The sequence below is a fragment of the Falco punctatus genome, assembly GCF_963210335.1.
Source record: "Falco punctatus genome assembly, contig: scaffold_30, whole genome shotgun sequence".
NCBI classification, from domain to species: domain Eukaryota; kingdom Metazoa; phylum Chordata; class Aves; order Falconiformes; family Falconidae; genus Falco; species Falco punctatus.
This window is the reverse complement of record NW_027660235.1, coordinates 1,489,322-1,511,507: the sequence shown is the minus strand read 5'-3', so window position 1 is coordinate 1,511,507 and position 22,186 is coordinate 1,489,322. Positions and strand designations below refer to the sequence as shown.

Below are 22,186 nucleotides of genomic sequence, written 5' to 3'. Positions count from 1 at the left end.
TTCCTTTAGGTGTCTGTAGGTTCTTTACATCAGCATTTTAGCATTGCTGCCAGATGGGCCAACAGCTGTGCTGCTCAGCTGTATCTGAAACCCTGTGTCACCCCTGTCCACCTTGGCTCCAGCAGCAAAGGAATGATGGAGTCTCATCTCCCAGGGGCAGTGAGGCAGGAGAGCAGCGGAGTGCAGGTGCCGGGCCTCAGGGTGGCAGGCTGTGGCCAATGCTGGGAACTTTCACTGGGCAGTATCACTCAAGGGAGAAGAATTCAGTGCAAGTGGTCACAAGGAGGCCATGAGGCCCCACGGCCAGAGGACAACTCGCCTTCTCATAGGCGTTGGTGGCAGAAAAAATGGCCGTACGCAAGGGGACAACCCTTGGGTTCTCTTGGTGACTTCCAGCCTTGCCCGTGCCCTTTGCCTTCCATCTCACGCTGTCCTACGCTGTCCCACAGCTGCTGCTTTTCCCCGGCAGGCTGCAGGCACCCATCTGGCTTCCCCACCTTGCTCTCACCCTGCCCTTGCCACACATGCACTCATGTCTGCCCACCCTCACACGCTGTTCCTGCAAACACACAGACATGGACTGATCTCACACTCCTTCTGGACAACGTCTCCCACCACAGCACAAGCCCTGGAGTGACATTTCCTCCTCCTGACCTCCAGTCTCCACTTCCCCAGCTGCATAGGGTGGCAGTGCTTCTCCCTCCTGCTCTTCCCTACGTCCAAGGAAAGCTCCACCACCCGGGAAACCACCCTTCAGGCGGGCATCCCGACCTGTCACCCTCCTTGTGGCCTTTCCCCTGACCATGCCACGGCCTCACCGCGCTCTTCCAAGGCTGCGAGCCTTTCAGCTTCTCGCATAGACACGAGCAAGCGGTGTGCCTGCTGCTGTGCTGCCATGTTCTCAGGCAGCAGCGACGTGACAAGCAAGAAAGAAGCCCCTGGGTGGAGTGAGCCCAGGTCCTTAGGCAGAGGGGATCTCACAGCCCATGTGCCACCCAGGGGCCTTCTGCTGGCCCTCCCGAGACACGGGCAGATGGAGCTTAACAGCACGTGTCCCAGCCATGAGTCAGGGGCTGCCCTACGCGCTGTTTCAGGCAGAGGTGACCTCACCGCCCCTTTCCCAGGCACATTGCTGCTGTTGGGCTGTCCCCTCCGCAGGCAGAACTGGCTTCACTGCCCCCGTCACAGCCATTGGCTTTCTGCTGGAATGTGAGTCCCTGAGACACAACTGACCACGAGATACCGTCCTCAGCCGTCACCCTCCCCGTGGCCCAGCACCCAGCAGATAAAGGGAAGCTTCTCTCAGCCAATTTATCTCATGGATTTCCTACCTATTATTTTGGGTGGAAGAACATTCCTCAGGGGAACTGCTCTGTTTCTACTGGACCATGTTTTGTCTCTGCTTCTGCGCCTCTGTTTTCCCTTCTTCCCCCTGCTATCCCATCCCAACTGAGCTCTCCAGGGAAGTGAGTCAATGAGTCCTAGAATATCTCAGGTTGGGAGAGGCCCCTGTAAATCCCCTTGTCCAGCTCTCCTGATCAAGGCAGGGTGAAGTGGATGGCATCTCTCAAGGGCTCTGCCCACTTTGGCATCATCCACAGAAGGGTCTGAAAAGCCACTTTGTCAGCTTGTACTGGGAGACAATCAAGACATTCAACACAGTTGGCCCAACTGCTTGCACTGGAAGATGGCACTAGTCAGTGGCCACCAGGAGGACTTGACCACTGGTGACATTTGGTCTTGAGCCCCTGTGGCGTATGATGCACCGACTCTGGGAGCGGATTGAAGGCATGAAGACACTTGAAGACACTTCGAAGACACTTTATTAAAATCAAGCAAGCCTTTTATACCTTTGCAGGGGGCTGACGTGTCAGCCTGTAACTGTGCTCAGCAACTTTCAACTCTGGGCTCTTTTTTTATTACAGACACAGCAGCTCAGCAACTCCCTTTATCTACAAGGCCACAAGCTCTGCAGACCACTCCCTGTCTTCAAGGTTCTCCTCTTGCTCCCATGGCTTCCTTCCAACAGGCATAACTGTGTCTCTCTCCCAAGGTCGGGTTTCGCCCCTGACGCCGTTGAGCTAGCTCGAGACATAGCCACAAGCCGCCAGGCAACTTCCCACCCACAGTGTCCTCCATTTCTTCACTCCAGAAGTCACCCATCTGCCTATACAGAAACGGCAGGAGAAAAAGTCAAACCCCTTGCAAAGGTCCAGGTACGAAACATTCCCTTCTTGCCTCAATACGTAGGGGTGCAGCAATCCCTTTGATGTCCCACAACTACCTGGAACTGGCTGCAGGAGTATTTCCACCGTCATTTCCCCAGACACTACGGTGAGGATGACCAGCCTGTATTTCTCCCAATTGTCCTTCTTGCGTTTCCTGAACAAAGGCTGGATGTCTGCCTTTTGCCAGGACCCCAGAACCTCCCTGATTGCTCGGACACATTTGAGGGCACCATCCAGAAAGGGTGCCGTGATCAGGCAGAGGCACTTGCAATGACCCTGCCCACGGCGGGTGAGATGAATCTCCCTGGGACAGTGGCCTTTGTTCCTGCAGTCACACACAGGAACGGCGGTGCCCTGGGAGGTGTCCCCACCTCAGCTGGCCTCATGCACTGCTGGCGTGGTTGAACCCCAGCCTCACGCACACAGGGGTGCTCAGAGGCACGAGCCCGTCCCTGGCACGTGCGGAGGCAGAGCACTGCAGCGGGCACAGTGACTGCCTGGCCTCCTGCTGCCCCTGCCAGAGGCTGGCAGCACCTCAGCCCGGGGGTGTCGCGCCCTGCTCGGCACCTCGCGGAGATGGCCCTCGTCATGAGCAATGGGCACGGGGACCTCGGTTCAAGGAAGCACGTTGCAGTGCTGCATTCAGGTGGTCTCCACAAATCCATAGCATTTGATGGAGGCCAGCACCGTCACAGAGTGTCCGTTGCCTGCCCCTGCCTGCGCTCACAGGACTGCCACGCAGCACGGCAGTGACCAAGCTGCCAGGGCACTCAGGGCTTACACCAAGGCAGGGGGTCAGAAGGAGAGTGTGGAGGTAGAAGGAGGACAGTATTGGAGAGCCTAAAGGGGTGGTGTTCCCTGGTACTGCTGCCATGCGCGGAACCTTTTAAACCTTCATCTATGGACACAGGAACTGTCCCTGCAGCCTTCCAAGAAAGGCCTTGGAAGGAAGAATCCCAGGAAAAACATAGTGGTTTAATGGCCCTTTGGCTTTGTTAGATGAAGAGAGAGCAGGGCACCTTCAGAAAAGAAAATCACAGAGGGAATTAGAATGGGGACGACAAATTTATCAGAAATGAAATACCCTAAGAAACTAGAACAAATTCAGAAGACACTCTGGGTCTGTGATAAATTACATTATAAATGTTATTCAAAATTTTATTCCTTCAGAAGAAGATACAGTTATCAGTTTGCACATTGCACCCTTGAGCTCCTGGTTCCTCATGCTGTAGATGAGGGGGTTCACTGCTGGAGGCACCATCGAGTACAGGACTGACACCACCAGGTCCAGGGATGGGGAGGAGATGGAGGGTGGTTTCAGGTAGGCAAAAGTGGCAGTGCTGAGAAAGAGGGAGACCACAGCCAGGTGAGGGAGGCACGTGGAAAAGGCTTTGTGCCGTCCCTGCTCAGAGGGGATCCTCCGCACAGCCCTGAAGATCTGAACGTAGGACAGCACAATGAAAACAAAACAGCCAAATAATAAAGAGGCACCAGCCACAAGAAGCCCCACTTCCCTGAGGTAGGTGTGTGAGCAGGAGAGCTTGAGGATCTGTGGGATTTCACAGAAGACCTGTCCCAGGGCATTGCCTTGGCAGAGCGGCAGTGACAGTGTATTGGCCGTGTGCAGCGCAGCGTTGAGAAACCCACTGGCCCAGGCAGCTGCTGCCATGTGGACACAAGCTCTGCTGCCCAGCAGGGTCCCGTAGTGCAGGGGCTGGCACATGGCCACAAAGCGGTCATAGGCCATGACGGTGAGGAGAAAATACTCTGCTGAATGGAAAAAGACAATCAGGAAGAGCTGTGCAGCACATCCTGAGTAGGAGATGTCCCTGGTGTCCCAGAGGGAGTTGGCCATGGCTTTGGGGACAATAGTGGAGATGGAGACCAGGTCGAGGAGGGAGAGGTTGAGGAGGAAGAAGTACATGGGGGTGTGCAGGTGCTGATCGCACACTACGGTGGTGATGATGAGTCCGTTGGCCATGAGGGCAGCCAGGTAGATGCCCAGGGAGAGCCAGGAGTGCAAGAGCTGCAGCTCCCGCGTGTCTGCCAATGCCAGGAGGAGGAACTGGGTGATGGAGCTGCTGTTGGACATCTGCTGCCTCTGGGCATGGGGACCTGTCACAGGAGAAAAAGACAGTGATAATTTAGGGGAGACTTCTGCAAGCAAAATCAAAGCCATTTCCCACAGACCATCCCCCCGTCACACACAGACATCCCTCCCTTTTCTCGGAGACCTTCCTGCAGCTGTGTGGCTGCAGCCCTGCTTGGTGCTGGCCGTGTGGGCGATGAAGAGCTGGGCATCTGCCCACGAGCTCTTGACCAGCCAGCCCCACTCTGCAGCAGTGGGTGGGGGCAGGGACCAGTACTGGTGTTTAACTTTTTCCTGTGAAACCAGAGCCAACGCAGAAGGGCTGCTCAGCGTCTGCAGCGCCAGTGCTAAGGAACGGGAAGGGTGAAGGCATTTTAAGGGAGTTTTAGTTTTTTTCACAGCTCCCCCCATCTCTCCTGTTGAGTATTCTCGCATGTCAGAAAAGCAGAGCATTTTTGCTGCCCTCAGGTGGAACAGAGTGAGGTCTGTGAGGCAAGAGGATTGCCTGTGGGTGAGGGCACAGTGAGGGGAGGTGGTCTGTCCATCTGGTTCCCAGATTCTATGGGCTTGCACCTTCCTGAGATGAATGGTGGCCACACTCCCATGTTACCCTGAAATACCACAAGGCACTGCTGAGAACAGACTGACCCACCACAGACCAGTAAAGGTTGTAGGCTTTCATCAGAACTCAGCATCCCACCCACAGCAAAGGATACACAGCTAATTTCACCCACCCCAACAGAATTTTCTCCATCACAGAAACTCTACGCCTCTATGTGGGGCTTTCAGATGGTGCGAGGGGACAGGTTTCCATTCTGGAGGGCAACGCACTGCTTGGAAGGGAACTTCAAGGAGGTAGCCAAGTGCCCTAACAAGAGCATCAGGTTCAGGGAGAACCAGCCCATTGCCCAGCCCCACATAGGGCATTGCCCACAGCCCCACAGCTGAGAGGAAAGCTGGGACACCTGTTCCCATGGACACACCTGCAGGAGAGGACCCACAAGGTCAGAGTGTGACTCTGCAGCTGAAACACCCAGCCCCAGAGAGCCTGACAGCAAGAGCAAGAAAATAAAACTAACCCCAAAAGGCAGAGAAAGAAGTAAAATTGCACTGACGGTCTAGGTAAGAGTGTCCAGGGCGAGCGTGCCAGGCACTGAGGGCAGTGTTGCCCTTGCCCAGCTCTGCTCGCCACCTCCCACACACCAACATTGCCGGGCAGCTGCTCTCAGCCCCTGTGCTCTGCAGAGGGACCGGGGCACGTGGCTGCAGAGCTGCACCGCGGCTCTGCTGGAGCTCTGGCTGCAGAGGGGGTGGCTCACACCTCGGGACCCCCAGCCCTGAGGGCAGAGGCTTTGCTGAGGGGAGAGCAGCCAGGGGGATGCCTCAGAGAAAGGGGTCTGCACTGCACATGGTCAGAGAGAGCTTTCTGATTCTGCTTTCAACAACAATTCTGTCTGAAGTTTCCTATCAGTCCTTGCAATATCCTGGATGTCAGGAGATTTTCCTTGTGGGAGGTATCTCCCTGTGCCAGGTCTTTCCCTGTCAGTGCTCACAGATCCCATCTCTGCCTCTGTGCACTGGCCCCGCACAAACGTGCCTCTCTGCAGGGCACTGGCTGGGCGCAGGGTCCTGTCCGCAGGGGGAAAAGGGCAGCTCAGAACGACCCTGATGGCTCCAGCAAAGGTGCTGCTGCTGCTGTTCATAGGCGGAGGAGTGGCTGAGGGCACTTCAGGAGGCTCCTGGCAGACCTCCTCATCACTCAGAGTTACAGCTGGCAGTCTCAGGGACATCTTCAAACTCGAGATCTCCATTAACATTTCTGCCTTCCCTCTCCTGCCCCCAACAACAGAAAGCTGAAAACACAGATTGAGGAGAGCCCTGGATGTATCATAGCAATCCCTGCGCTGACCTTCGATACGAAAAGTCTCATCCAGACACATTCTGAGGGTAACCTATCCTTGTAAGCAGCATTCAGCCATGCAGCACACTCTCAACAGCAGAGAGATCCTTCCCTCTCGGGGCTCAGTCCATACGCCCCCAGAGCTGTGGGGAGCCCCCCGGCAGGCTGAGAGCTGCCCCTGGCAGGCGGCAGAGCCCCTGCCCCAGCACACAGCCCCCGCGGCTGCAGGGACCCTGCTGGCAAGGACAGCCCTGGGCACCCCTGCCTGCACAGCCACCTTCACAGCCCTGCAGCCGGCCCTGGCACAAGGCAGCCCACATGCCCTGGCCCTCCCACGCTGCAGCAGGGAAGCCCTGCTCTGCAGCACACTGGCCTCCTCCACAGCAAAAGGCTCCCACACGGTCCCACAGGCTGGGGGGGCCCCAGCTGCTGCAGACCCAGCTAGCAACTGCAGAGGCATTGCCCTGCAGCCACACACTTACCGGCTCAAGGGCTCTGCAGATTTCTCCAGCAGGGAGCTCTCAGCAGCCTCCCACCAAGGTCTGCTTTTGAGCTCTCCCTGCCTCCCTCCTCTGCCCCTCTGGGCTCCCTCCAGCTGTCCCTGGGGCTGCAGGGGAACCTGCTGGGCAGCAGGATGAGGCAATCCCTCATGGGCCTTGCCTCACCTGGGGGGACACACTTATTTCCAGCACTGGCAATTCCCTTACTAGAAAAAGTTTTCTGCATGAGTATCAACTTTTGTTAACCCATTAGTAGGCAGGACACCAGGAAGACTGCATAAAGGATCCAAGTACTCCTAAAGGAGCGTGTGTGTACGTGTGTATCTGGTGGTTCTGCAGGCAGGGCGGGGAGGATGTCCTCAGTGCTTCAGTAAGCCCTGCAGAGCCCATTTCAGCACTTCATTGCACAGTCCGAGGGCTCAAGACTCAGCTCTCCTTTGCCCAGGCCACGTCTCTGCTCTGAAGCAAAGCCTTTGCAGCCACGGGCTCGGGGACACTTGGTACCAGTTGCCTTATGGCCAGGCAGAGCTGGGCTGGTGCCACAGCTGGGGGGCTTCAGCCCAGATGTGCAGCAGTGCCCTCAGCCAGGGGCCCACGCAGAGGCAGCTGGAGCCCGTCCTGTTGCAGACAGAGCTGTGACACTGAGGGAACCAAGTGCCAGGGCAGGTGGCAGAGCTCAGCACAGCTGCTCGGCAAGGACAGCAGCCTCCAACAGGTCCAACATTGAAAAGGGAGTTTATGCTTGTGGGGCAATTCCAGGGCACCCGAAGGAGCGTTCCCTCCTTCTGCACAGGCCACAGCCTGCCAGTGTGTGACCTGGGGCCTGCACTCTGCTGCTCTCCTGCCTCACTCCCCCTGGGAGATGAGACTCCACCGTTTCTTTGCTCCTAGAACCAAGGTGGACACGAATGATGCAGGGTTTCAGATCCAGGGGAGCATCACAGCTGCTGGCCCATCTGGCAGCTGTGCTAGAATGCCGATGCAAAGTGCCTGCAGACACCTAAAGGAGCATTGTCACTGTGCTGCCCTGTGACTGTCGGCGGGGGGTTACTTGACCACTGGCTTGCAGGATCCCACCAAGCCTCTGTCTCGCTGCTCCCCTCCTTCTTCACTCACCTGGATGTCTATAGGGTTGTTCTCTCACATAATTCTCACTCCTCTCCCGTTGTGTTTGGTCCTTTCTGCCACAGAGTATCACAGAGGTGCCACTAGAATTGCTTATTGGCTCAGGTTTGGGCAGGGGCTGGTCCATTTTGGAGTCAAATGAAAGTGGCTGTTATGGCCATGGAGTCAGCTCTTGGTCTCTTCTCACCTCTGCCAGCCCTACAAACACCTCCAAACCACTCCCAAACCCTGGCCGTGTCAACCCACAGGATCTCTAAATTCCCCAAGAAGATGTGAGGTTATTGATCCTAAGGCTTCCTCACGCTGCTTAAATAAGACTTTTCCCCTTCCTCTCCCTGATTTAGGTTATTTCAGAGCAGAGTTACCCTGAACCACACCTGTGTCACCTGGGCCAAGCGCAGACATGTAACAACAAAAATAATAATGGGTACCAAGTGTCCAAGGTCACACGCCAGCAAAATATTTTGCTGCAGCGCATGCTGGGGTGGTGGGCAGAGGTCACTGTGAAGGTAAAATGAGATGTCCCTAAGGAGAGCAATCCATGCTGTCCCTGGGACCAGAGACATGCAGGGCTGGACTGTGCAGTGCTGCAGGAGAAGGCATTGCTGCCAGTGATGCCTCTGCAGCCCCAGAGGACATGTGGTTCCGGTGAACCTTATATCCAGAAAGGACAAGGTGCTTTTGATTGTGTCCTTGACCATGGACATCTCGTGATGCAGGAACACTTTGAAAATCATTGGTCTGTTTCTCTATTGCCTCACCACGATGAAAGCGGTGACTTTCAACAGTGCTGGCTAACTGGGGAGGCCCAAGAAGGCTGAATGCTAGTCAAGTGGTGCCCACCTACAGGAAGGGTAGGAGGGAGGATCGGGATAACTACAGGCCTGTCAACCTGATCTTAGTGCCAGGGAAGGTTGTGGAGCTGATCATCCTGAGCGCCATTGCACAGGAGCCGCAGGAAAACCAGGAGGTCAGGACCAGCCTGCATGGGTTTATGAAAGGCAGGTCTTGCCTGATGAATCTGATCTCCTGCTGGGACAAGGTGGCCTGCCCAGTAGATGAGGGAAAGGCTGTGCATGCTGTCTACCTGGACCTTAGGAAAGCCTTTTGGCTCCACCTCCCACTGCATTCTCCTGGAGAAACTGGCTGCTCATGGCTTCGGTGGGTGTTCTCCACGCTGGGTTAGAGCTTGCTGGACAGCCAAGCCCCAAGAGGGGTAGTAAATGGAGTGACATCCAGGTGACGATGGCCCATAAGGAGTGGCGTTCCCCAGGGCTCAGTGCTGGGGCCAGTCCTGTTTCAGAACTTTATCAACAATCCAGACAAGGGGATTGAGTGCACCCACAGTGATTTTTTGTACAACATCAAGTTGGGTGGCAGTGCTGATGTCCTTGAGGGCAGGAAGGCTCTACAGAAGAATCTGGACAGGTTGGACCTTTCAAGTGAGTTCAATTGTATGAGGTTCAACCAGGAGAAGTGCCAGTTCTGCACTTGGGTCACAACAGCCCCACACAAGGCTACAGGCTTGGGCCAGAGTGGCTGGAAGGCTGCCTGCTGGGGAAGCACCCTGAGGGTGAGGGTTGACAGACGGTTGAGCATGAGCCATCAGTGTGCCTGTGTGGCCAAGAAGGCCAATAGCATCCTGTCTGGTATCAGAAAGAGCGTGGCCAGCAGGACCAGGGCAGTGACGAACCCCCTGTACTCAGCACTGCTGAAGTCAAACCTGAAACAACGTGTTTCTGTTTTGGGCTCCTCACTTCAAGAGAAACGTTGAGGTCCTGGAGCATTTCCAGAGAAGGGCAACACAACTGGTGAAGGGTCTGGATCCCTGCTTGGATGAAGAATGACTGAGGGGACTTGAGTTGTTTAGTGTGGGTAGTAGGAGGCTCAGGGGGGACCTTTATGCTCTCTAGAAGTACCTGAAAGGAGGTTGTAGATGGGGTGGGTAGGAGTCTTCTGCCAGATAACAAGTGACAGGACAAGAGGCAAGAGCCTCAAGTTACACCAGGAGAGGTTCAGATTGGATATGAGGAAAAACATCTTCACTGCAAAGGTGCTCAAGCATTGGAACCAGGGAGCTGGTGGAATCACCAGCCCTGGAGGTGTTTCAATAGAGGTAGATGCAATTCTTCATGGCATGATTTAGTGATGGAATTGGCCGTCCTGAGTTTACATTTGGATTTGATGATCTTTTCCAAGCTAAATGATTCTCTGTTTCTGTGCTTCTATGATATTGCAAGCCTACCTAGACAAGTTGCTGAGAAAGTTGGTTTCGGTGACCCTGCCTCAGATGGAGGGGTGGACCCGATGACCTCCAGAGGTCAATCCAACCTGAAAAAACACCATAGAGCTCTAAAGGCATATATAAATTGTGTCAACACAAATAGAGGGGCTGAGCTGAAGATGAGCTTGTGGAAAATGGCTTATGGGAAAGATATTTGACAAATCTGATGAAACAAGCATGCTTTTCTGTGGTCAGGACCTGGGCCAGAATGAGGGTGATGGAGGGGTGTGGTATTGGGAGGGAAAAACGGTCTCAGGAACTCCTCATGCAGGAGGACGTGCCTGGCTGTGAGGGGCCTGTGAGGTCAGTTCTGCCTCTGGAGGTGACAGGCCAGCATCAGGAACGTGGCTGGGACAGTCCCTCTGCCAAGGGACCCCATAGGCCCCATCCAGGAGAAGGGCTGGGATAGGGGTTGTTTTTGCCTGGGGACATGACAGGACAGCAGCAGGCACATGGCTTGGTCATGTCCCTGGAAGAAGCTGAAAGGCCAGCAGCAGTTACGTGGTTTGGGAGACCATGTGAGTATTCCTTCTCTCTGGTGAGAGAGCAGAGCATAAGAAAAGGCTTCCTGGCTGCATTCCCTGCTGGAAGGGTATTTTCTGAGATGGTAAACCTTTCCTGGGCAGGGGAAAACAGCAGGAGAGAGGAAAAAATGTCACCAAGTTTCAACTAGGAAAGCAGAGACTGGAGCTCAGCAGGAAGAACTGCCACTCCAGGGGTCCTGCTGCGGTACAAGGGCTCAGCCTGAGGGAGCCTGGATCAGCCCATGGTTTGTGTTTCAAGGAACAGCTGGTGAGAGTGGAGGTACCTCAGCGAAGGTATGGCAATGTTGGGGTGAGAGCAAGGCAGGGCAGCGAGATGGTGCCTACAGCCTGCAGGGAAACAGGGGCAGGGCTCCCACCATGCAGGACAGCCTATGGTGGGGATGACAGAGGGCACGGGCAAGGCTGGAAGGCACCAGTAGAACCCAGGTCTGTGTCCCCTTGGCTGTGGCAGCTGTCTCTGCCTCTGAGGGCCATGACAAGACATGATGTCCTCATGGCACGGGGGCATCGTTGCCTCCTTGCAGCCCCATGGGGAAGCTGGACGTTGCTGTGCCATTGCTGTCCTTCACTGGGCATTGGATGCCCACCTTCCATGGTCCCCAGGAAGAGCCCTGAGCCCTGTGTGAGGGACAGCACCGACCTCCCCACAGGCTGCAGGTCACGGCTTGGCCTTTCTGCTTCATCAAGCAAGCCAAGGCTTTGCTCAGCAGCAGAGCTGCCTGCACAGCGCCTTTGCCTTCCTGCACTCACAGCCTCCAAGGATGGGCTCTAACAAGGCCATGGGGAGGCTTTCTCAGCCATGGCCCTCAGCGGAGCCCATTAACGCTTCCAGGGACTGTGGACTTTGCTCCTGACTTGGTGTTCTTGAGAGGTTTCTTCAGTCTCCTCTGAACACCTGAAGTCCACAGCACCACAGACACCCTGGGCTCATGACGAGGCAGAACGCCCTGACAATCCCAGTCTCCTCCATCAGGGACATCTGGTCTTCAAGTTTGGCTCCTACACTTCATGAGATAAGTTTCAGCCGCACAGTGAAAGAGAAAGGCAGGTAATGAGCACTTTGGGGAATTGATAGAAGGCTTTTCCAATTTCTATTAATGCACAGTGTCTCCTGAGGAGGTGCAGACAGGTAGGAAAAGCAGTCCCTGGAGCTAATCACTGCGTGGACAGCCTTGCTCCTCAGCTCTCCAGCCCCACGATTTCTGTCCTCAGCTCCATGAGACTTACATCACTTTACACCAGACTTCTTCAACCAACTCTGCAGCTGAATATAGCAAATTCTTGGCAGTAATTATTGGCTGCTTTCCTTAGAGAACAGGGTGTACACAGGAATAAACGAGGGATTAATTATCGTGTGTGTGTGTGGGGAGGTAGTGGGTTAGAAATTAATAAATGAAAAATACATTTCTCAACTGTATAATTGTTAGTTCAAGCAAATCCCCATGAGGTCTATTGCCACTACTGAAGAGATGCCCATTGGGAAATTTACAGACGCTACTGAAAGACAGTCCAGCTTTTCCTCTCTGAACCTTAAAGCAGAAGCTACATAGGTAAAATGGATTGGAGTGATCAAAGAGAAAGAGGAGAAAGGTATCTGGAGATGAACTTCTTAACCCATAGTTGTAAATCAGGAAACCAGGACGTCAGAATATTCCAATTGACTTCAATTTCATAGAAGGCGCCAACTTTCTGGAACTCACGACAAATATTACAATGTTTTCAAATATTTTTTTTACACATGTATCTGTAGAAATTCTCCCACTTTAATCTATGTATACGCAACAACTGGTACTAAAACCAGCACAGACTCTGCCTTCAGACGCCAGCTTCATATCTAATGCCATTCCAATTTGCACAGCTCTCGGGGCTATTTCTCACACTCTTCCTGCAAAGCCTTCATGGCACCTGCAGGGTCCTTCCCCATCTCTTCCATTGCTGTGCATCTCGTTATCGCTGCCTTCTCCAAGTCAGGAACCGCTAACCAAGGAGTAACCGAGGCCACAAGCAGGCTGATGATCTGGGCCATCATTATGACACCCATTACATCTGAGATGCTCATAGGCCACTAGGAGGCACGTGGCCATGAAGGCGAGTTTGAGGTCCCTGGAGTGTCCCGTTCCCTTGGGGGATTGGCCATCAGCAGCCCAGCTGGTTATGGCTGCAGTAAGAAAGGCACTTGGACTCTGAGACAAAGTGTCATTTCAAATGGCCTTGGTTAGAGCAAACTCTCTACACACAGAGACAATCGTGTCACCTGTATGCCGTCCCTTCCGAGGCCGGGAACACGGAGTTGACAGCGTTGGGAGAGTGGTGCAGAAAGTGGTGCAGATCCTGCCTGCAGAAGGGTTATCCCACATTGTCTCCTGTCAGCTCTTGAAGTGTTTTGTGCCAGGGAAATCCATTCTAGTCATCACTTCTCGTGTTCTAAGAGGAGATGTTCACTTGGGAGTTGGTAACTGCAGTCCCAGACAAAGGTAAGGGCGTGCGGTTGGCCATTCACCAGCAGCTTCCTGCAGATTTCTTCTTCCAATATGGCTTGTTCTGCAACCCAGGGACACAGTCAGCACAGCTCAGCCTGAAGGCCAAGAGGTACATGGAGCACAGCACAGGCCTGCTCAGGTTTCCTGTGACACTCGTCACTAAGTCCTGCATGTGGAAAGGTCTTCTGCTCAGATTCTCTCAACCTCCTGATGAAGGTTAGAAGGAGAACGACATCTCCTTTAGACCGCTAGAGAAAGGGACCTTTACTTGAAGGCCTTGGTTGAAGGGAAAGTGGAAGATGATCTGCAGGAGCGGGCTGGAAACTAGGACCATGCGTGGCAATCAGTTAGCTGAAGGGAATGTGCTCGAGCTTGGAGGTCACTAACCCTGGGAAGACAAGGAGTGTGAATAGACACAACAATTAACATGATGAGCCATGCTGAGAGAGCATAGGGGAGTGGGGGACGGATGCTGGGAAGGAAAGGTAACACCTTGCTGTTAATTGATGGTAGTTAACCATGAGTTGGGGATTGCCTAGGATGCAATGCTTAGCTTCAAGAACCAATCTGTTTAAAACGCGCAGCTTCAAGAGCCAATCTTTTTAAAACACGCAGCTTCTGAAATGGATATAAACTCGTGCTACTGTACAATAAATTGACATTGGCTTGTATCACCCTGCGTCCCGTCAATCCATCGCAGCAATGATCCCTGACCAACATGGCACAAATGCTCCCCTGGACTTGTTTTGAACAAAAGACAAGGCAGGAATGGTGAAAAATGTGGACGGTGCCTTTCAGTCAAGTATGGGTGACTCTGGTAAAGTAGAAATCAAGAGCAAGTCAACAAGACAAACTGTAGCAGGGCTGAGTAGAGAGGAAAGATCCCCTCCACCAACCCTTGGGCAGGGCTCTTCCTAATGCAGCCCAGGATGCCATGGGCCTTATTTGAAAGGTGCAAAGCCAGGAGAAGAGGAGGCTTTGGGGACACCTGATAACAGCCTTCCCATATCTTCTTGGGTCATATCAGCAGGAAAAGGCAGCCAGGTTCTTGCCTCTTGTGCGTGACTGGACTGTGAGGGCCAATGGGCATCAGCTGAAGCAGGGGAAGACAATGTCCTTCCCCACAAAGACAGTCAAGCAGTGGAGCAGATGTCCGACAGAGCTTGTGCCATGTCCATCCTTGGAGCTTTTCAAGCCCCACTTGACGGAAAGCCTGAGCTACTTGCTTCAACCCCATAACTGATCATTCTCTGAGCAGCATGTAGGCCTGGACACCTCCGGAGGTCCCTTCCAGCATGAATGATTCTGGATCTGCATCCACCATGGATCTTGCCTTCATGATGGCAGGGAAATCACTCCGGTTTCCAGCAGCGGTTGAAGCCTAACAGAAAGTGTGTCAGATGACCTGCGACATTCTTTTCCCACTCCAAGCTTTGCTGCTCAGATGCAGGGCTGCTTGGCTGCTTCCTATGGATTCCTGTTCTTCACCCTTTCCTACCTTTTTCCCTCCTTTCCCATGCACAATTGCTTCTCGGTGACCACCCTTGTATCCTCCCATGCAAGTAGCCCACCTCTCCTTTCCCTTTCCTCCCTGGCCATTGGCTGTCCCCCTTTGGTGATTCTGAGATTGTCACCATAGGTGGCCACTCAGAAGAAGGATTGATCATCCCCTTTGACTCAGCATCATCCCCCTTGACACAGCACTGTTGTGGCCACATCCGGGTGATCTGTGCCTGGGCTTGGAGGTTTCTCATTCTGGAGGAGGGAGGAAAAACTGGAGAGGCTGTGGAGGATGCCTGCCTGGATGGAGCCTGTGGAGGGAGACTGAAGGTCCTCAGTGTCTTGAGACAGGCAAAGTGGAGCCTCAGGGCACCACAGGAATAGCATGCACCTGCTTGAAGGGGGGTGTCAGAGATAAGGGAGTGATTCCTGATAGTGACAGGAAGAGAAAACCTCCGCAAAGTGCTGCTTGGAAAGGTAAGATTAGATGTGAAGAGAAAGAAATGTCCCTCGGAGGGTTGCCCTCTGATGCCGGAGTTCACCCAGAGGGTGCCTAGATTGTCCCATGGCTTTGAGCTTCAAGGAACAAGCAGGGATGAGGGGAAAAACTTGAGAAAAGGCAGAGAAATGCGGGTGTGAGGGCTGGGTAGGAAAGCAAGGAAGAGTCCAACCCCCAGAGTGGAAAGAGGTGCCACATGGACAGTGTAGGGCAACTTGCAGTGGAGATGGCCCAGGGCTGCAGCAAGGCTGAATGGCCCCACAGGGGGCTGAGGCCTCTGTCCCCCTGGCAATGGCAGCTGCCCATGCCACCAAGGCCTGTGACAGGAAACTGGATTTGGAGGGTCTTCTCTTCTGCCCTCCAAGAGCCTGGGGGTCAGGGCTTGGCCTTTCTGCTTCATACAAAAATCCAAATGTGTTTTACAGCATTACAGCCACCGACACAGTACCTTTGCCTACCTGCAGGTCTGGCCTCTAATTAGCTCCTCTAACGAGTCCATGGGGACGCTTTGTCAGCGATGTCCCTCAGCGGGACCCATCAATGTTTGAAGGTATTTTCAGTGTTGCTTCTGACTGACATTCCTTGAGTGGTTGGTTCAGCCTGCTCTCAGTAGCTCAGGTTCATGGCAGGAGCCCCCAATGCCCTAACGACGTATTTGCCTTTTTGTCGTTTCCTTCAAGTCTTGAAGAGCTGTGCAGCTAATTGAATCTGTTCCATTCACGTAGGTAAGAGAGAGGATTTCAAAGTGCATTTGAAAGGAATTATTTTTCATTTCATAGGTTATATTTTGCTCCTGATTAGGTTAGAGAGGAGGTTCTAGCAGCAATCTCCAAGTGATAATGATGCAGAGGATCTCCTCAGGATATCTGGACTGGTAGGAATCGCAGTCCCTTGAGGTCTGACACAGGATGGACAACCTTGCTCTGAATGTCCCCAAGGCCACCCTTTTTCTCATTGTCCCCTGGGACTCACATCCCTTCTCCTTACATCAGACTTCTCCCCTCAATTCTGCAGGTGGGTGCTGCAGCTCCTTTGCACCATCCCCACCTGTTTGCCTTAGAGGACTGGCTGCACACAGGTGCAGAAGAATTATTCAGATCTGCAAGCAATGTCAAGAATGATCAAGTGTCATAAATAGGCCAACAGCCTCCACAAGCAGATGCCAATTCCAAGCTGTCTCTGATGAGGTGCCTTTCTGCAAGGGACACTCTCATGAGAAATCTTTTAGGCTGTTAGATACAGAAAGATAGATCTAAACACAAGGGAAGAGCTGGGTAAGGAGACAGTTTGGCTGCAGGAAGACACGCAAGTTTTTCCTTCCTGAAGCTAAAAACAGCAGTACAGGTGAGAGGTACCTAAAAGACCAAAGACTAAAGGGAGGAGAAAACTGGTGCATAACTGAAAGAGCCTTTGCTGAGACAATCTGCTGAAAAGATGACTTCAGAAGGCATCACTGTCTCCTGCCCAGGTGCAAATATGTTAAAGATGAGAGAAAATAAGGGTGTGGTATAACCGTAATAATAATGGTGAAGTATTGGTATAAAATCAATATTTCCTTGAAGTATCGCTTTTGAAAGCTCCTTGAATTGGCAGACGTCATTTGTGAGAAATGACAAGTAAGTGTTGCAACTGTCTTGAAAGGAGTCCGTAACTGCAGCTCGGGGAACCACAGGCTGCACGGCCCCCCATGGTGAGGGGTGTGCCACCAGTTAGAGTCCCCTTGGGTGACATTTCTGGCACCTGAGCGGGTAACTGTCCAGGTGGACTTTCCAATGGTAAATCCTGCCTCGCCAACCTGACAGCCTGCAGTTGTGCGTGAGGAGCTCCACAGTGGATGTCATTTCCCTCAGCTTCAGCAAAACTCTGCCCATGGTCTCCCTCAGTGTTCTTCTGCCCACGTGAGGCCATGACACTCTGGGTGCGAACAGAAGGAGATGGGTAAAACACCAGTGGGATGGTCAGGCTGAGAGAGCAGTGGGGAAGGGCTCACACCCCACCTGGAGGCCACTGGGACATACTGGGGCAGTGTGGGCTGAAGAGGGTCCCATTCGGAAAGTCAGCCAAGTAACGACAATCGCACCAATGTGGCTATATGTCATCCTACTTTATGTAGCAACTTTGTCATATTTATACTTCTAATACACTGTTCACGTGGCAGCTGCCTGACAGTCATTGGTTGTCGGTTACGTATTCATGTTACCTGTTGATTGGTTGTCATGCTGCAAGCGCCTAATAAGGATGTGCTAACCTAACGGTTTTCACATCTTGCTTGGCATCCGGCCTTCTTCTTGTACAATGCTCATTATTCTTTATTCTGCCTATTCAAGGACAGTACAAGATCTTCAAAGTAACTTTGTAATCTGCAGGCCAGGGTTGTCCAACTCCTGCAAGGGTACAGTATGCCCTCGTTCTGCCAAGAATTCCCCTACATGTTACCAAAATCTCAGAATGAAGAACTTATCGACACCAATGTGATGTAGATAAGCATACACTTCTTTATTGACTGCTGGGTGCGTGAGTGAGTCCTCTCACAATCAACGCACGCCAGGTCTCAAAATCAAACACCATATATAATACTTACCATACATATTCATTAAATATTCATTCATAATCATAACATTTCCCAGAAATCATTAACATATTCTCCTCCCATATCCGATTCTGCGCAATAAAGCTTAGAAAGATCCAGAAATGGGTCTGGGGTACGATTTGGGTAGGTGGTATATGAGTCGGTGGTCGCGATCTCCCCCTGCAGGAATTACCTTTTACTAAAGTTCATGGTTTCTTGGCAGGTAACTACAAGCTGTTCCAGTCGACTCTCCCCAGTTCCCATTACTCCTACATTCTGACATCTCAATATACTTTCTATATACAAAAGACTAGTTAGAACCTACAAAGGAACCTTTCAACCCTAGAGTTATTACCTATGTTTTAACAATAGTTCCAGGCCCTTCTTCTAGCCTTGATACAGGACGTACAGAAGATCTCATAGCAGCTTTTACTGTGCAACTATAAGTTTCATTAAAAATATTTCTTATCCTTCTATTCTTCAATTTTATAAAATCAATTAATCAATCAAATAAAATCAATCAATCTTAACTTATTAACAAATCGATAACATTTCCCCCCTTTGAAAGTGTTGAAAATCATTATTTCAATACTTTCACATTATTCATATATCTTTAGTTTCAACATATTTTGGTGATGGATCATGTCTTGATAAAATAGTTGGTACTTCTCTCATAATCATACGATTGACTGCAATTCTATTGGTAAACTGTTTCTTCAAACATGCATATACTAGCATGCTCATCAAAAAGACAATTAATAACAGAAACAAAGTTTTAATTATAGATTGTATCCAAGAGCTCAAATTCCATCCCAGTTTGCTAAAAATTTTCCCAAGCCAATCTTCTGACATATCCTTTTGAATTGTTTCAGTTTCTTCTTCAATTTTTCCCAATAAATCTAGATCATGTTCCACATCCTGAGTGACATTTGGAATGTGGATACAACAGTGGTCCAATTTATCCTTGAGATATCCACATACTCCATGTTCTTTAAGTAGGAGCATATCTAGTGCCATTCTATTTGTAAAGTCATTCTGGAGGTTGCCTGTAATTATATATTCAATTCCTTAAACCCCTTTTTGTTAACATATGCTAATTTTTCCACTTGACCAGTTAACTTATAAAGCCATGCTCTGTTCCTATATGAAGCTATAGGATTTAAAAGTGATTCAAGTGCCTAGCCAATTTTCACTCCTGTAGATGGTTCATTCCAATTATCATCATTTGTCTCGGATCTCTTTGTTCATTTTAGTTCTAAATTCTCTAGGGATCCTCTAAATGGTGATTTCTTTCAAATTGGACACAATGTTGGCATGCCTAAAGTAATTTGTTTCACCTTACCATCTAATGGTAAATGTGTGGTCCAGGTTCCATCACTTAATGCCCAAACTAAATGTCCTGGACTTCAAATAGTATTTTTACTACAACTAAACTAAGTTCCTTTCCTAACTGTAAAAGTGCTGGTTAAATTGAGAGTGTTCTTACAGACCTCGACAAAAACAACCATATTTTAAAACAGTGTCCTAAGGAGGAATTCTTTGGATTACTAAGTCTGCATTACTGCAATCATACACTTTTTTCACAGTTCCACCATGGCACTATTTTATTTTCCTTCTCTCCCAATGTAGTTGACCTATCATCTACCCAGGGTAATACTAAAAAAAACTTTCCATCCCAGGTAAAACACCAAGAAGTTCTGGCCATATACTGAAAATGGGAGAATATGGACATAGACCATATAGAGTCCCATTGTTCTACTAATTGGATACCTTGGCCAGTTTTATTACACTTCCATTTCATGATACTTCTGCTCACATTGGTTTTAAGTTGTTCATCATAAGAACACCATCCCACAGTCTCAAATCTCCCTATTTTGGTAAAAACATGATTGAACAATTTTTCACAATTCACCAGACTACCTGGAGTTCTCCACTGTTTTTTTTTTTTTTTGGTGACTTTCACTTGCTCATATCATTGAGTCACTGGCCTCTGTTCACAATAATGGGTTTCATTTTTATGTTCCAGGTTAGTCAAATTCATAGTTAAAATTCCCCATGAAATAGATTCACCTACTGCCCTCAGTATTGGCAAACAAGCAGTGATCTGCATGATATTTTGTAAATTGGCAAATTCTTTAGTCAATCCTACCAACAAATTTTCCTCAGCCATTTGCTTGGGAATTTCAATCACTTGTTCTGTTTCTACTTGTCTTTTGTTCCTGTCCACCAAGCCATCCCATGATCCCACCAACATTACTAACCAAAAAAAAAAAAATCCAAAACCCAATCATAACCTGATATAAAAAATTAGACATGTTTCAAAGTCAATTTTAAGTCTCTGGGTCATGATTAGCAATCTTCCATGGAGTAGATGCTTTCTTCACGGTGCTTTCTTCACTCGAGTATAATGTATCCAAGCATCCGATTCTGCAATTTTGATAGCTGTAAAAGTGGTTAAGAGTATCTGGAAAGGTCCTCCTCTCCAGTGCTCCTGCAAAGGTTCAGAGGTCCAAGTCTTCACATAGACATAGTCTCCTGGTTGGAAATCATGCACTAAATTTTCCAGGGATAAAGGTCTATTCCAAATTACTACACTCCAAATCGCAGCCAAAGTTTTCCTTTTACATATATGTTTAGATTTGGTTCTAGAGACTCATATGGTTTTCCATATAATAATTCATAAGGACTGACTGAGGTTCCACTCTTTGGCTGTACCCTGATGTGTAATAATGCCAATGAAAGTGCCTGAGGTCACTTTAGACTGGTTTCTTGACAAATTTTACTTATTTGTCATTTCAAAGTTTGATTCATCCTCTCCACTTTTCCACTAAATTGTGGTCTCCAAGACGCATGCAAATCCCAATTAATACCCAACACTTTGCTAACACTTTGGACTACTTCAGCAACAACGTGTGGACCTCTGTCAGAGGAAATTCCAATAGGAACTCCAAATCTCAGAATTATTTCTTGTAATAACCACTTCACAACTTCTTTTTGCTTGTGTGGTGCAACAGGGAAGGGCTTCTGGCCATCCTGTAAAAGTATCAACCCCTACCAGGATGTACCGGTACCCATTTTGTCTGGGTAATTCTGAAAAATCTACTTGCCAATAATCTCCAGGTTCTACACCAGATTTCAGTCTACCCATTTGAACCTTTTTCTTAATCATTGGATTATTTTTCAAACATACCTCACACTTTGCAGTTATCATTTTAGCTATTCCCAACATCTTAACTGATATTACTTGTTTTCGTAAAGATGTTGCTAAAGCTTCTGCCCCCCAATGACATTCTTGGTGCTTTGCTTGAATTATCTCTCTCATTAAAAGAGGGGGAATTACTACCTGTCCATTAGGAGTTATCCACCATCCAGCTAAGTTTTTCTTAGCATTTAATAACTGACCTAATTTGTCATCTTCCTCTGAATATCTCGTTTTTTCCCTAGGAAGGGTTACTATTTTAGAAGGAATTATTGCCATTTGCGATGTTTGTCTCTTTGCTACCTTCTTTGCTGTTTTATCAGCTAAATTATTTCCAATTATTATTTTTGTATTTCCAATCTGATGTGCTTTACAGTGCATGATTGCTACTTGATCTGGTTTTTGAACTGCTTGCAATAATTGTAAAATTTCTGTTAAATGCTTAATGTTTGATCCTTGAGAGGACAATAACCCCCTCTCTTTCCACAAGGCTCCATGGACATGCACTACCCCAAAGGCATATTTTGAATCAGTCCAGATATTTACTTTTTTGTCTTTGCTTAATTCTAAGGCTCGAATTAAAGTGATGAGTTCCGCTTTTTGAGCTGATGTAGTACTCGCCAATGCTCCTGCTTCTATAACTGTAGTATCTGTTGTTACCGCATATCCGGCGTATCGGACTCCTTGCTCCATAAAGCTGCTTCCATCAGTATACAATTCCCAGTCTGGTCGCTCCAATGGCACATCCTTCAGATCTTCACGACTGGAGTAAACATACTTGATGGTAGCCAAGCAGTCATGTTCCAGTTGTCCTTCTTCCTGTATGGAACTTAAAAACACTGCAGGATTTACCAGGTTAGTTGTCTTTAGAATCACATCATCTTGTTCAGTCAGTACTACCTGGTACTTCATCATTCGGCTGGGAGACAGCCAGTGTCCCCCCTTTTGTTCTAAAACAGTTATCACCATGTGTGGGACGTAGACTGTTATTGTTCTTCCCAAAGTTAACTTCCGAGCTTCTTGAATGAGCATCACTGTTGCTGCCACTGCTCGAAGGCAGTTTGGCCACCCTCTACTCACTGTGTCCAGTTGTTTAGAGAAATATCCGACTGGTTGTTTCCAGCTTCCTATCCTCTGGGTTAACACGCCCAGTGCAAGGTGTTGTCTTTCATGAACAAACAACTGGAAATCTTTGGTTAAATCCGGCAGTCCCAAGGCAGGTGCAGACATTAAGGCACGTTTTAACTCTACAAAAGCCTTTTACTGTT

General features: G+C 50.0%; 1 protein-coding gene and 1 long non-coding RNA gene across 2 annotated transcripts in view; one reads left to right on the top strand and one right to left on the bottom strand.

The window, feature by feature from the left end:
- Positions 1–22,186, top strand: part of LOC308057464 — a 624,999-nt gene that overhangs the window by 20,895 nt on the left and 581,918 nt on the right. The gene's annotated exons all lie outside the window — the stretch shown is intronic.
- Positions 3,379–4,339, bottom strand: LOC308057478 (olfactory receptor 14C36-like; the record flags this gene model as incomplete). The annotated part of the gene is made up of 1 exon (XM_080411576.1): positions 3,379–4,339. Exon 1 carries the CDS (start codon positions 4,318–4,320, stop codon positions 3,379–3,381), a length of 942 nt encoding a protein of 313 aa, XP_080267702.1. The 5' UTR covers positions 4,321–4,339.